General features: G+C 38.0%; 1 protein-coding gene across 1 annotated transcript; it reads left to right on the forward strand.

Moving 5' to 3' along the window:
- Nucleotides 1-2349: 2349 nt before the first annotated feature.
- Nucleotides 2350-14060, forward strand: LOC145218795 (protein O-glucosyltransferase 2-like). The gene is made up of 10 exons (XM_080086200.1): nt 2350-2564; nt 3845-4050; nt 5654-5853; nt 8648-8725; nt 9440-9606; nt 10760-10997; nt 11511-11720; nt 12814-12903; nt 13235-13342; nt 13953-14060. The coding sequence occupies exons 1-10, from the start codon at nt 2401-2403 to the stop codon at nt 13968-13970; spliced, it is 1479 nt and encodes a 492-aa protein (XP_079942326.1). The 5' UTR covers nt 2350-2400; the 3' UTR covers nt 13971-14060.
- The last annotated feature ends 491 nt before the right edge of the window (nt 14061-14551 follow it).

Genomic DNA, 14551 nt, shown 5'->3' on the forward strand with positions numbered 1-14551 from the left:
AATGTCAAGGTTATGACATCATAAGAACCGATTGTGTGGTAGATAAATGTCACCAACGCCATGCAAGTGAGTTAGGGTTACTGGCGGAAAACATAAAAAACATAATAATATGTGCAATGGCGAGTAACACATATATTTCAATTTCAAACAGTTTTTCACATATGCGTTGAGTTTAGATGAGTTTATTTCGCTTGGTGAAAGACAACATAGCGACACAATTGCACTAAAACAATTACCAAGCCGGAAATAGCTGCGCAACGTTGAAACGTTAAAAGTGGAGGTGGAGGGCACAATTGGTGGATGAGAGCCAAACACGCTGCAGCTACAGCGTCATTACAAGGCATTAAGTGACTGGGGCTCACAAGAAAGTGAGGTTGGCGCAATAAAAGTAAAAACGACTGGTTAATGAAAATGTAATAATTACAAAACGAGAAAAAATTCTGAGATATTATTCTGTTAATAATTGTTTAAAAAAAGATTTTTTTAATCGTCAGGTACAGCCTAATTTGTTGTTGTAAGAATTTCCCCAATGAAAGCAAATTTTCATCCTGATTGTGTCATGCTCGATTGAGAACTTGGCAATAGTAGGTACTTTCCCCTGTGGAAACCGACCTAACGTGGCAAAACAGAAAATTTCCGGTTCATTTGTAATAAATGGAGGCAGAGGTGTGGTTAGGCACAGTTTCCTGGTTTTAATTATAGTTACAGGCGCAAAGAACCAAGTTATAACCGCTTTTAAGCTTAAATACCTAGCAAATGTAGTGTAGTATTTAATCCAAAGTGTAGTATTTAATTGCATTTAACAGCATTGTTCATATGTGTCCTTTTTCTGGCGGTTGAAACTATCTGACAGAGTTTCTTTCGGTGGTTTATTTTCTGTCGGACCCCTCCCTCTTTCCCTAACATGGGTGGTTAGTTTATAGCAGTGATGGGATTCAAATTTTTTGTTAACTGGTTCTATCACAAAAGTCATATTTTTCAGCCGGTTCTGTTACTAAAAAAAAAATCCAATGCCAGTAATCAGTAATGCTAACCGGTTCGCTGATCTCATAAACTTTAGTGAGACGGTTCTATAGAACCGGTGTGAACCTGCTAAATTCCACCACTGGTTTATAGGGGATTAGGGCAAAGGCATTTAATTGGCCGGTCTTGGCCTCTTTTACTTGCTTTGCCCCTGCTAAAATTGCTCTTGCACGCGGACTTACGGGTCGTCCACGCGCACATGCGGGACATGTAGGTCCTGCATGCACGAGATCTAGCTGGGAACTGCCATGTTCTGCAGACTGGGTTTACCTTGAAAAAAGTAAACATAGCAGCACAATACCCCTAAAACAATTACCAATCCAAAAAAGCTGCACAATGTTAAACATTTAAATAAATCTTTGTAATCAAATTATCTTAGTGTATTTTAAAATGTTTGTTTTTTTATTCACTTTATGTGGCATTTAGTGATGGGACGGGTACCCGGTACTCGGTACTCGGTATCGATGGTATCGAACGATTTCAGTGGTATCGATACTCGTAATCGGTATCGAAATATTTTGCCTCAGTTTTCGATACCAACGTGCGAGTACCAAAGGCCGATTTACACCATAAGAATACGGGCAACTTTATGCCAATATTTGCTTTGGACAGCACAAAATTGGAAAAAAGTTCCACCAGTTTACGTATATCTTTTTCGCTATCACATGGAGATTACATTTTTCGGCGTGTGTGTGTGCACGCCTGTACCCCGACTATGGCAGATAAATTAGCCAGTGATATACAACTAAGTACAACACTACACCTAAGTACTCGGTAATCGTACTCGGTACTCGGTATCGAAGGTATATACATGTGGTACTCGTACTCGGTATCGGTACTCGCTTCAAAACCTGGTATCGTCCCATCACTAGTGGCATTCAGTCAAACAATGCATAAGGTTTAACAGAACAGAGTGCTTTACGTACAGTATTTATTCGATTGTTAGCCTTGACAAAGTTTTTACCCTACCGCTTGTGCAGCTTACAATCAAGGACAACTTATAACCGTGGGTGGCTTACATTTTTATGTCATTCTGAAATTATTTCTAGACACAGGCCTTTTGATTTGTTTTGCGTTTAAAATTCTTTTGCATATTTGCGTTACATGTCTATAATCGCTCTGCTGGGTACAATTATTTGAGTGACTAACAATTGTTGACTAATAGTTGAACTATGTAGCAACATATGATGTGTTATTAAACAATATTACCTAACGTCACTGCATGCAGCTCACAATTAGGGGTGGCTTAAAATCAAGGGCGACATGCAATCATGTAAACATGGTAACCATTGTGACATGAAGTAGCATATCAAAATACTCTCACAAATTCATCAGAAAAACTATTTTTGTGTTTTTAGTCTTTGTTTTCTGAACACAATGTTTTTGTACCATATTTTGTCCGCACTTATTTTGTTGTATTTTGTGAATGGTGCTGAAATTAATGTGGCCAACACCCAGTTATGGGGACCAGGCCTTCGTGCTGAAGCCAATGTACCTGTCAGATATTTTTATATTCAAGCCTACGATAAGAAAAACAAAATGTAAGTATAAAATTAGTAACCCACAATTTTAGGTTAATTGCATACTCCATTACTTGATACTCAATTAAAATTTCAATATCTAAATGCTTTTGCTTGGTGAAAAATCACATAATGTCACAACTATACTGAACAATCACCAAGGTGGAATGGTCTTGTATTATTGGAAAACTTTTGTATTACATTTTGAACTTCTTTCTTTAAACTTTTGTCTCTCTTTAGCTTGCAAAGTGTATGTTAGAATGTGTACTTAAAATTTGTATGCCTTTTTAAACAAGCGTTTTCTAAACATATTTCAATTTCACTCTTGGTTTTGCTGCTAAGTGTGTTAATGTTTTTTTTTGGTTCCAAAGCTTTGCTAATTTTATCATAACAAAATCTACTTTGAGCCAATAAATGATAAGCTGCAGACAGTGCACACTTTTTTGACCTATAAGGTCTCATCAGTCCACTGGTGACGGATAAAAACCCATGCCTTACCCCAGTGTTTCTTAACCTTTTTAGAGCTCGTACCCCTTGAGCTTTCATAAAATTTTCTCGTACTCCATATCTACAATGGCCGACGAAAGTAACTAAAATTGTAATAATAGAAATTAAACTCAGTGTATTTATAACTTGCGTGTTGAATGCATGCATTAAAACAGTATTGTAAGTAGTACAAACCAACTCATTCTAGAAATATAACAAAGTAACTTGTTACGCATTCTTCACAAATATGCCTAAATAGCGTATAATTTTACCCTGCATGTCATACCCCCTGCTTTGGTGCTTTGTACAACAAGGGGTACACGTAGCCCTGGTTAATAACCCCTGCCTTACCAAGTCTGTTCGATGCCACAACTGGGCATACACCACAGAGGAAACTGGCTCACAACGGCCAAGCAACTGCTTTGGAACCAAAGTGAAGTCGGCTCAGTGTCACAGTATTAATTGGAAACCGTAGAGGCAATAAATGATAAGCTGCAACCAGTGCACACTGTTTCGACCTATAAGGTCTTATCAGTACAGCTGGTGACAAGGCATGGGTTGGATTGGCTATCACAGCCTTCTAATAGCGCTTCAGTTTTTTCAGAGTAACAGGCTGAAAGCCATTCCTCACCAAATCTGTTCAATACCAAACCACAAAAGACAGTGTGCACTGTTTGCAGCTTAGACAACAGTTTCGAAACATAGTCCTTAATTTTACACATTATTTTGCCACTGAAGTGTGTTAATGAATGTTTGGCTCTAAAGTATTGCAAATTTTATCATAAAAATATCTAAATTATTCATTTATTTTTTAGCATTAAAAAAGATTTAGGAGATGATGCATTCAAGTTATCTTTATCGTCACCTAGTGGACAGCGGGTCAGAGCATGGGCTCAGGTTTTGAACCGACTTAATGGAAGTTATGTTGCTCGATTTAGACTTTATGATTTTTCTGGAGAACTAACCATTTCACTCACACACAAAGGAAAACATGTTGCCAATTCGCCGTATCATTTAAAAGGTTTGAATTGGTTATTTTGGTTTTTGGGTTTCCTAAGGTAGAGCAGTGCTTTTCAACCTTTTTCGAACTACTTAATGCATTAAAAAATCGTGTGGAACACCAAACAAAAAAATTTGCGTGCAAAAAAATCTGTTCCCAAAACATAGCGCCTCAACCTGCCACATTCTGCAGACTGGCCCACACAATTACATTCTGAGTATTATACACAAAGAACCTTATTATTAATCGACAATAAATAAAGCAAACCACTAGAACCTTTGAATTGGTGATTGGACATATATATACTTTCAAAAAATTAAAGATATTTACGCTTAGTGTTACACCAGTGATTTTTAACCGGTGTTATATGAAACAATAATTCAACTAATCAATTTCATGTGGAAAACCTGACAATCGTTCTGCAGAACACTGGTTGAAAATCACTGAGCTAGAGCTATTAACATTAGAACTCACAACAGACAAAGGTTGCTAAATACCGATAGATGGCAAAAGAGCAAAGTTATTTATATCAACAGTGAGACTGGGATAGGGTCAGTGGTGGGATTCAGCCGGCACCGGTTTTGTAGAACGATCTCATGAAATTTTATTAAATCTTGAGCCAGTTAGTATTACTGGTTACTATCAATTGACTATAGGTAACAGAAGCAGCTAAAAACTATGAATTTTGTGAAAAAATTTGAATCCTACCACTGGAAATGGTTAGGAAATAAATTTATTATTATGAAACCTTATTCTAAGCTTAATAGCCATAAACATAACCATTAGCATTTTTACACAATTTGATTTTAAACATTTGCTAATATTTTTTGTGCTACCTATTAGTATTTAGCAAAATTGTCTGATTTTAGTTTTTACATTGGTAGAATTTCCATTTAGTAAACACCTTGAAGGTAAATTAAACACAACAATTATGATAACGAGGAAACCAAGTTTTTTACAAACATTTATGTTAATTTTTAATAGTGTTATTAAATATAGACAACGACTGTTATTAACTTGCTCTTAGCTGTTAGAATTTATGCAAGCTAGGTTAATTTTATCACAGAAGTTTTATGTAAGCTAAGTTAGTTTTATGGCTGACGTATTTAATGCCACAATATTATTTAGATTATCTTTCTTATCAACATTTGGAGCTAGTAACAATTTATACATATTAATATCCATTATTTTATCAGAATAAAGCAGGGGTGTGCAACCTCCGGCCCGCGGGTCAAATGTGGCCCTTGAATAAAGGTTAACCGGCCCGCAGAGACGCCTGGATTTCAATTGTACTTGCAAGAGTCCAACTATTATACATTTTTGAGCACCCGGTGCTATTTTTATGCGACCTAGCAACATGTGGCTAGAATCAAATGCGAATGGTTTTAAAAGTTACTCATGTGCCAATAATCTTGTCCTAAACGGTATTGGCTTGAGTAAACTTGTTTATGCGGTACTCTGGTAGAAACTTTTTATTCTGTTTATGCCTAAAAACAAAGAAATAGTTTAAAGACACATGTTGGACACCCATGGTATACATGCTTTTATAGTTAAAGCTGATTGCAGTTACTTTTAGCCAAATCTGACTGTACACAAGCTTTAAAACCGTTTAACATTTTAACAGAGGTTTACGGGAATGACTGTTTTTGTCCGACAAATCAGAAGAAGTGGTTTAAAGCCCTCGAGTGTCCAAAAAGCTTTCAGCAAATTGAGGACGACTTCCAGATTCATGACAAAATTGAAGTTTCGACACTACGAGAAAAAATGCTGGAAAGATTTGGAAAACATCATTCTTTCTGTAACTATGTGATTAAAAATAACGAGGTATTATTTTGTTTGCTGAAATATTTTTTTTTAAAGAATTCAATTAGTGAAAGAAAGGGACACATATTGATTTTACTCAAAATGTTTGTTTTTTTCTTCCTTTTTTTTCTACCCGAAGTTTGTCAGACTCGTTTTTCCATCAAATGTTTGATGGATTTGGATGAAATTTACACAGATGGTAGATGTAGTTATGTAGATGTGCATCCCGCTTTGTTTTTGTTGATAACCCCAGTGTTTACCCCGCTAGCCCCATAAAATGGGTATTTTCCCCTGAAGTTTGTCCGACTCGTTTTTCTATCAAATGTTTGATGGATTTGGATGAAATTTACACAGATGGTAGATGTAGTTATGTAGATGTGCATCCCGCTTTGTTTTTGTTGTTAACCCCAGCATTTACCCCGCTAGCCCCATAAAATGGGTATTTTTTCCCGAAGTTTGTCCGACTCGTTTTTCCATCAAATGTTTGATGGATTTGGATGAAATTTACACAGATGGTAGATGTAGTTATGTAGATGTGCATCCCGCTTTGTTTTTGTTGATAACCCCAGTGTTTACCCCGCTAGCCCCATAAAATGGGTATTTTCCCCTGAAGTTTGTCCGACTCGTTTTTCCATCAAATGTTTGATGGATTTGGATGAAATTTACACAGATGGTAGATGTAGTTATGTAGATGTGCATCCCGCTTTGTTTTTGTTGATAACCCCAGTGTTTACCCCGCTAGCCCCATAAAATGGGTATTTTCCCCTGAAGTTTGTCCGACTCGTTTTTCCATCAAATGTTTGATGGATTTGGATGAAATTTACACAGATGGTAGATGTAGTTATGTAGATGTGCATCCCGCTTTGTTTTTGTTGTTAACCCCAGCATTTACCCCGCTAGCCCCATAAAATGGGTATTTTTTCCCGAAGTTTGTCCGACTCGTTTTTCTATCAAATGTTTGATGGATTCGGCTTAAATTTACACAGATGGTAGATGTAGTTATGTAGATGTGCATCCCACTTTGTTTTTGTTGGTAACCCCAGTGTTTACCCCGATAGCCCCTCAAATAGTTTTTTCCCCGAAGTTTGTCCGACTCGTTTTTCCATCAAATGTTTGATGGATTTGGATGAAATTTACACAGATGGTAGATGTAGTTATGTAGATGTGCATCCTGCTTTGTTTTTGTTGTTAACCCCAGCATTTACCCCGCTAGCCCCATAAAATGGGTATTTTCCCCTGAAGTTTGTCCGACTTGTTTTTCTATCAAATGTTTGATGGATTCGGCTTAAATTTACACAGATGGTAGATGTAGTTATGTAGATGTGCATCCCACTTTGTTTTTGTTGGTAACCCCAGTGTTTACCCCGATAGCCCCTCAAATAGTTTTTTCCCCGAAGTTTGTCTGATTCGTTTGCCATGAAATGCTTGATGGATGTGGCTGAAACTTATACAGATGGTAGATATAGTTATGTAGATGTGCATCCCATTTTGTTTGTCTGTATAACCCTAGTATTTACCCCGCTCACCCCCTAAAATGGGTGTTTTTACCCAAAGTTTGTCCGACTCGTTTTTCCATCAAATGTTTGATGGATTTGGATGAAATTTACACAGATGGTAGATATAGTTATGTAGATGTGCATCCCACTTTGTTTTTGTTGATAACCCCAGTATTTACCCCGCTAGCCCCCTAAAATGTTTTTCCCCCGAAGTTTGTCTGACTCGTTTTGCCATCAAATGCTTGATGGATGTGGCTGAAACTTATACAGATGGTAGATGTAGTTATGTAGATGTGCATCCCACTTTGTTTTTGTTGGTAACCCCAGTGTTTACCCCGATAGCCCCTAAAATAGTTTTTTCCCCGAAGTTTGTCTGACTCGTTTGCCATCAAATGCTTGATGGATGTGGCTGAAACTTATACAGATGGTAGATATAGTTATGTAGATGTGCATCCCATTTTGTTTGTCTGTATAACCCTAGTATTTACCCCGCTAGCCCCCTAAAAGGGGTGAGTTTGTAAACAATGTCAGAATTGGCTAAAATTTAGATAGCTTGTAAAGTATGCCAGTTATCGTTATTGCGCCATTGCAGTTCGGGGGTTGTTAACAGCCCTTTGACGTCAGAAACATTAACGGTTGTTGCTCAAAACACCTCTAGTGGTTGAAATTGTAAACGTTGGCAGATTGGACTGAAATTTTGCAGTACTATTGATTGGGTCATTGTGGTTTCCTACTTTTAAGTTTGTGTGTGTTGAACCTCCATTAGTTATCATACTAGCCCCCTAAAATGAGTGTTTTAATTTAAATAGTTTTTACTCCATATAGCATATTTAAATATGCACAGTACCAATCACTGTGTTTGTCTTCACAATACCAAACTTACTCATTGTTATCTATTGAAATGGATTATCTACAACTTTGCATGTGTGGGGACCCATGAGTTTTTGCTTGCAGAAACAACCAAGGTTATAAAAGACAATGGCTAATATGGGACCCAATACAAAATAAGCATAGGAAATATATTTATGTTTTAAAATATATCATAGTGTATGTGCAAGGGCAATATATATGTGTGCTAAGCCACCCTTCTAGTTTTACAATGGTTTAGACCAGTGGTTCTCAACCAGGGCCCATGAACCCCCCAGGAGGGTTGTGTTCCAGAGGGCAACAGGTGTAGGTTCACCAGAAACACCAACTCAAAGCCATTTTCTTGACTTTTTTTTCAAAGTAACAAATTCTGGTTTATAAACTGTTGTAATTTAGAGTATAGAAGAAAAAGAATTATACATATAACATTATTGTTTAATATTTTTTCGAAGGTATTTCGTGAATGTCATGGAAGCATCACAGATTTCAAGATGTTTATGGACGCACCTTTGCTAAACTTAGCAAGAAAGGTAAAACACATTTTATTTTGAACCTAACCGTCTTTGTGCAGTGAACCATAGCCGTTGTTTAGCAGCTGCACGAAGCTCGCTGGTAAGCCCTTTTAAGTGTGCGAAGTCGTGCATGTAACAAGCGCCATGGTAGACTACATGAAGCTCGTTAGGAAACCCGCTTTAAGCGTGCAAAGTCGTGCATGTAACAAGTGATTTAGTTGACTGCACGAAGCTCGTTATGAAACCCGCTTTAGGTGTTCCAAGTCGTGTATGTAACAAGCGCTATGGTAGACTACATGAAGCTCGTTAGAAAACCCGCTTTATGCGTACAAAGTCGTGCATGTAACAAGCGCCATGGTAGACTACATGAAGCTCGTTAGGAAACCCGCTTTATGCGTACAAAGTCGTGCATGTAACAAGCGCTATCGTTGAATGCACGGAGCTCGTTTAAAAATCCTCTAAAGTCTAAACAGTCGTGCGTGTAACAAGTGCTATGGTTGACTGCACGAAACTCGTTGTTAAACCCGCTTTTAGCGTGCAAAGTCGTGTGTGTGTAACAATTGCCATAGTTGACTACACGTTGCTCGTAAGAAACCGACTTTAAGCGTGCAAAGTCGTGCATGTAACAAACGCTTTGGTTGACTGCACGAAGCTCGTTACGAAACCCGCTTTAACCTTTCCCAGCCAATTTATAAAAAATGTCGACATATTTACAGTAACATGTTTCTGTAGGTGAAACTCCCCGACATTTCGTTTTTCATAAATCTCGGTGATTGGCCTTTGGAGAAAAATAAAGGAAATCCCCTTCCAATTGTATCCTGGTGTGGTTCAGAAGACTCCTATGACATCATATTGCCAACTTATGACATCACAAACTCAGTGCTGGAAATGCTTGGAAGGTACATGTTTTTGACTTTCATTTTTATCCTCAGTGGGCGGGCAACGCCTGAATGCTCACAATGAGTCTGCCTTCGAGCAAGGGTTGTAAGTAGGGCCGGGTTCGGGCTCAAGTTTCTTAAAAAAAAAAACGGCCCTGACTTTACACTTTGTGCCAGTATTTCGTTTTTGAATTAACTTAACTAGCTAAGTAGCCAGTTGCTGGACCTAACCTAACGTCAAACAGCCCTAAAACGCCTTGCTCAAGACCAATAATAATCTATTATTGTCTGTTGTGTTTGTTTTCTTGGTGTCTCCTGAGGCTTCAAGTATAGGCCTGTCAATCAACGTTCCGGGTCTAAACGGGCTTCCCAAAATCGATTCGGGTTCGGGCCGGGTTTCGGGCTTGTACTTTCAGTTTCGGGCCGGATTCGGACTCCAATTTCAGGCCCGTTTACAACTCTACTTCGAGCTACAACTCTGTTTTATTGAAAAGTCTGTTAAATCAGTTTTTATGTGATTTTTTTTAGTGGGTGACTGTAATTTAGTTTAACAATGGTCAGCAGCAGTGCCGCTTAAGTTTCCTGCTCAGGGAAACACAAGCGACCGAGGTAGAATTAGAATCCACAGCCTTTCGAACACAAGGTGTTTGCGCTGCCCACTTAGCCATCGTGCTTCTTAGATAGATAGATTTAAAACTAGTTACTAATTGGCGTACTAGTAAAAATTACACTTAGTTTCTGAGCAAAAAAAAACAAACAATTAATATATCATTACCAAGTTGGAAATAGCTGTGCAACGTTGCAAAACTATCAAGCGCAAAACAGTGAAAGGCACAATTGGTACATCATGGCTAAACGCGCTGCAGCTACACCGTGTTTAAAATAATGTTACTTTTTTGATTCTATGTCCAATATAGTTTCTTTCAAAACCCTAATTGATCATGAAAAAGCATCGAGCCAGTTTCCTTTGTGGTGTATGCCCAGTTGTGGCTTCGAACAGAATAGGCGAGGCATGACTTTTTAGCCAGTAATCCCAACAAACTGGAGTGCCGTTGGATGGCTACACTAGCCAATACGGCCTATCTCTTGCCACCAGCTGCACTGATAAGACCTTATAGGTCGAAACAGTGTGCACTGTTTGCATTTTAATTGTCTATTTTTTGGTTTTCTTTAGAGTCAGTCTGGATGTATTTTCTGTGCAAGCCAATTCAAAACCCAAGTGGTCCGAAAAAGAGGACAAGGGCTTCTTTCGGGGCCGAGACAGTCGCCAGGAACGTCTTGACCTGGCTGCTATGAGTCTAAAGAACCCTGAAATTCTGGAAGCGGGAATAACTCGTTATTTTTTCTTCAAGAAAGACGAAGTCAAGTATGGCAAACCGGTCCAACACGTTTCATTCTACGATTTTTTCAAGGTAAAATATTCTTTGTCCAATAATTGATTGATATGATTTAATCGTAGCTACGTCACAATGTGTTGAAACAATCGTAATTGTTACGTCACATTATCACATTTTTGTTGACAATTGTTTTTTCGAATTATTTCGTATTAACAACACGTTTTTTAACTTTTTACGTGTGACGTCATAAGGGCACTACAACGTCACAAGGCACTATGACGCCATGAAAGAGGTTATTATTACGTTACAAGGGCACTATATATAATGTTTCCAGAGCCCAATATTACGTCACAAGGTCACTTTATGACGTCACTAGGTCACTATGACATCACAATTGTAATATTACGTCACAAGGTTACTATTACGTCGCATAAGGGCACTAGATAATGTCTCAAGCGCACTATATTACGCCACAAGGTCACTATATTACGTCACAGGTCACTATATGACGTCACAAATGCACTATGTCGTCACTCGGAGCACCGAGTAACCGAATAACAAAAGTTAAAAAGATCTTGCTTTTTCCAGTACAAATACCAGATAAATGTCGACGGAACAGTTGCTGCTTACCGGTTCCCTTACCTGATGTTGGGAAATTCTGCAGTCTTTAAACAGGATTCAGGATATTACGAACACTTCTACAAGCAACTGGAACCGAATAAACATTACATTCCAATCAAACACGACCTCACTGATGTTATAGAGAAGCTGAAATGGGCGCGAGCCAACGACGATAAGGTATTGTGGGTACTAATTTACTAATCCTGAAGGTAGAGCTATAAACACCATACCTCATGGGCGATCCACTTTCACAAGGTGGCGTAACGAGCAGAATTATTTATTTAGCGGTTAAGAGGGCTTGCGTTAAGAAATAAGTGTTTAATTTTTTTACATTAGTAACTAAGTGTTTTTATTGAATTATATTTTTTGGTAAATACCTTACCCCGACCCTAATAGCCCTAACCGTGAGCATTTTTGGAGATATAACGTTTTAAATGTAATAAGTGCTGTTTGCGCCACCTTTCGAAAATTAGCTAAATGTGGGTCTCCAGTGAGATATGGTGTTAGTAGGTAAGAATCCTCCAACCCAGGGAATATCTAGTAACACCATAACTCACGTCAGTCGCACAGTTAGGTAATTTTCGGTAGGTGGCGTAAAGAGCACATATTCTATTGAAAACGGTACGTCTCAAAATATGCCTACGGTTAGGGCGATTAGGGTTGGGGTCAGGTATTAGCATTTAAAATTCAATAAAACTAACCCAAAAATTTTACTAATGTAAAAATTTCAAAAGCTTATTTCTCAACCCAACCCCTCTTTAGCCGCTAAATAAAAACATTAGCTCTTTACGCCCCCTTGTGAAAGTGAATCTCCCGTGAGGCATGGTCGCAACCCCCATAAAATAATTTAATGAATGTTATACAAGTAGGCTACGACAAAGAAAAAACATGCATTTTTACTTAACACGTCCCAAGCACATAATAAAAGTTGACTGAAACGATTCACTAAAACGCATTGCCATTTTATTCGGATCGGTCGTTTCTACATTTATCTCCCAATTTAGAGTGTATTAAGGTTGTGTTTATTGTTGATCAAGTGGTGTAACCAAGGTTAACTAGATTGCATGGGCGAGCATTGCTGTTCGCAACAAAAATATTATGAATCATTCGTGTTTGAATTGCTACACCAAACCGCTGCGAACCCTAAAAGTTCACGAGACCCCTGTAAGGGTTGTTGGGAACCTTAGGGTTCCGCGGAACCCCGGTTGAAGAGCACTGGTTTAAATCGAAAAAATCATATCATGTAATTAAACGAAATTCTTTTTTTTAGGTTCGAGAAATTCAAGAGACTGGAACCAAACTTGCAAGAGAAATTCTGACTCCGGCTAATATACTTTGCTACCACGTGGCATTGTTCAATGTATGCCAATATGTTTCCTCATTTTGTGTCTGTGACGTCAAGTAATGCATGACGTCATTTATGTCGTCATTTCCATCCACACTGAAGCAAAAAAATGTCCTTCAAACTTGACCGTTTTACGTTTTTTTTAAATTTTAATATAGTATACTCATTTAGTGACGTCATAATGTGATGTGTGACGTAATATAAAAGGCCAAAAATTTGGTGACGTCATGATGTGTGTGTGATGTGTGACGTCATAAAAAAGTTAAAAGTGATATTTTGGCCAAAAATTTTGTTTAAAACCATTTTTGCAACTACGTCACTCGTATGACGTCATCTGTTTTGTCAGGCGTACGCGGCGAAGCAGAATGGGACCGTTGAGGTGTTGGAGGGAATGGAGAAACTGGATCAGCCGGAACAAAAATCCTGTCGTTGCCGCAGGAAAAACAAAAATAAGGTGATGGTTTGTGTCATTTTCGGGAGAGCTACTAACACAGGAACTCACAGCACACACGGTTTTCTAAATACCGATTGAGGGCGCAAAGAGCGCAGCTAAAAACAGTAAAAACACCGGGATAGGGTTAGGGACTAAATTTAACATAAACAACTAGGGTTTTTAGGTTAATTTTATTCTTCTTATTATTATGAAACCTCAGACTAACCCTAGTGCGTCACCTACCGGAATTTAGCAAACCTGCGTGCAGGGAGTTCCTGTGTTAGTAGTTTTACCATACTTCACGGCAGACTTACGTTTATCTACATTTAGGTGGCACAAAGAGCTAAATTATTAAAGAGGGAAATAAATTTTGCACTATGATCTAAGTTTTAATTTTTAGTAATAATATCCTACTCCTAACCCGAATAACTTTGTTACATGTACGCCTTGGCAAGCAGGTTTCCTAACGAGCTCTTTTTCGTAAAAAATCAGAATAAGTTATTAAAGGAAAAGCGAGTATATTTAATTTGCTTTAAAGGCGAACTGTCGGTAATTTTTTTGTGTGTGCAAAAATTCCTCTATGTAACATATATATTTCTATTAGTTTCACTGCATTTTTTTTGTTTTGCAGGCAAAAGATGAACTATAAAAAGCAACTACGAAACGTCATTTAAAATGCAGTGAAAAATATACACACATCTTTTGTATGCAAGTTCAATACATTTTTTACATCAACAAATGTGTGACAAAAGGAGTTTTTAAAAAAAATGATAGTTGTAAATCGAGTCGGGTTCTAGTTCGGGTCGGTTTCGGTTTCGGGCTTTTCGGCTTTGGGCTTGTAGTTTATTAAAAAAACGGGCCTGATTGGGACCTGACTTTACAGTCTGTGTCAGTATTTTTTAGAATAAATTTGACTAGCTAAAGAACTAGTTGCTGGACCTGACCTATAAGGTCAAACAGCCCCAAAACGCCTTTTTATCTTGCCTGGTGCTTCAATGTATATACGCCTGTCAAAAAACTTACGGGCCTAACTGGCTTCTTAAAAACGAACCGGGTTTCGGGCTCTTGCTACCGGTTCGTGCTTCAATTTTAAACGCAACTATGGTTAAATTATTTCAGCAAAACTGCCAGTAGGCTAATATATGATGAGTATTATATGACCACTTTAACAAAATTGGTTGCTTAGTTATTATTATGTCCTGAGTATTATGTACCGAATTATATTAGTAC

The sequence above is a fragment of the Phallusia mammillata genome, chromosome 3 (assembly GCF_965637545.1).
Source record: "Phallusia mammillata chromosome 3, kaPhaMamm4.hap1.1, whole genome shotgun sequence".
NCBI classification, from domain to species: domain Eukaryota; kingdom Metazoa; phylum Chordata; class Ascidiacea; order Phlebobranchia; family Ascidiidae; genus Phallusia; species Phallusia mammillata.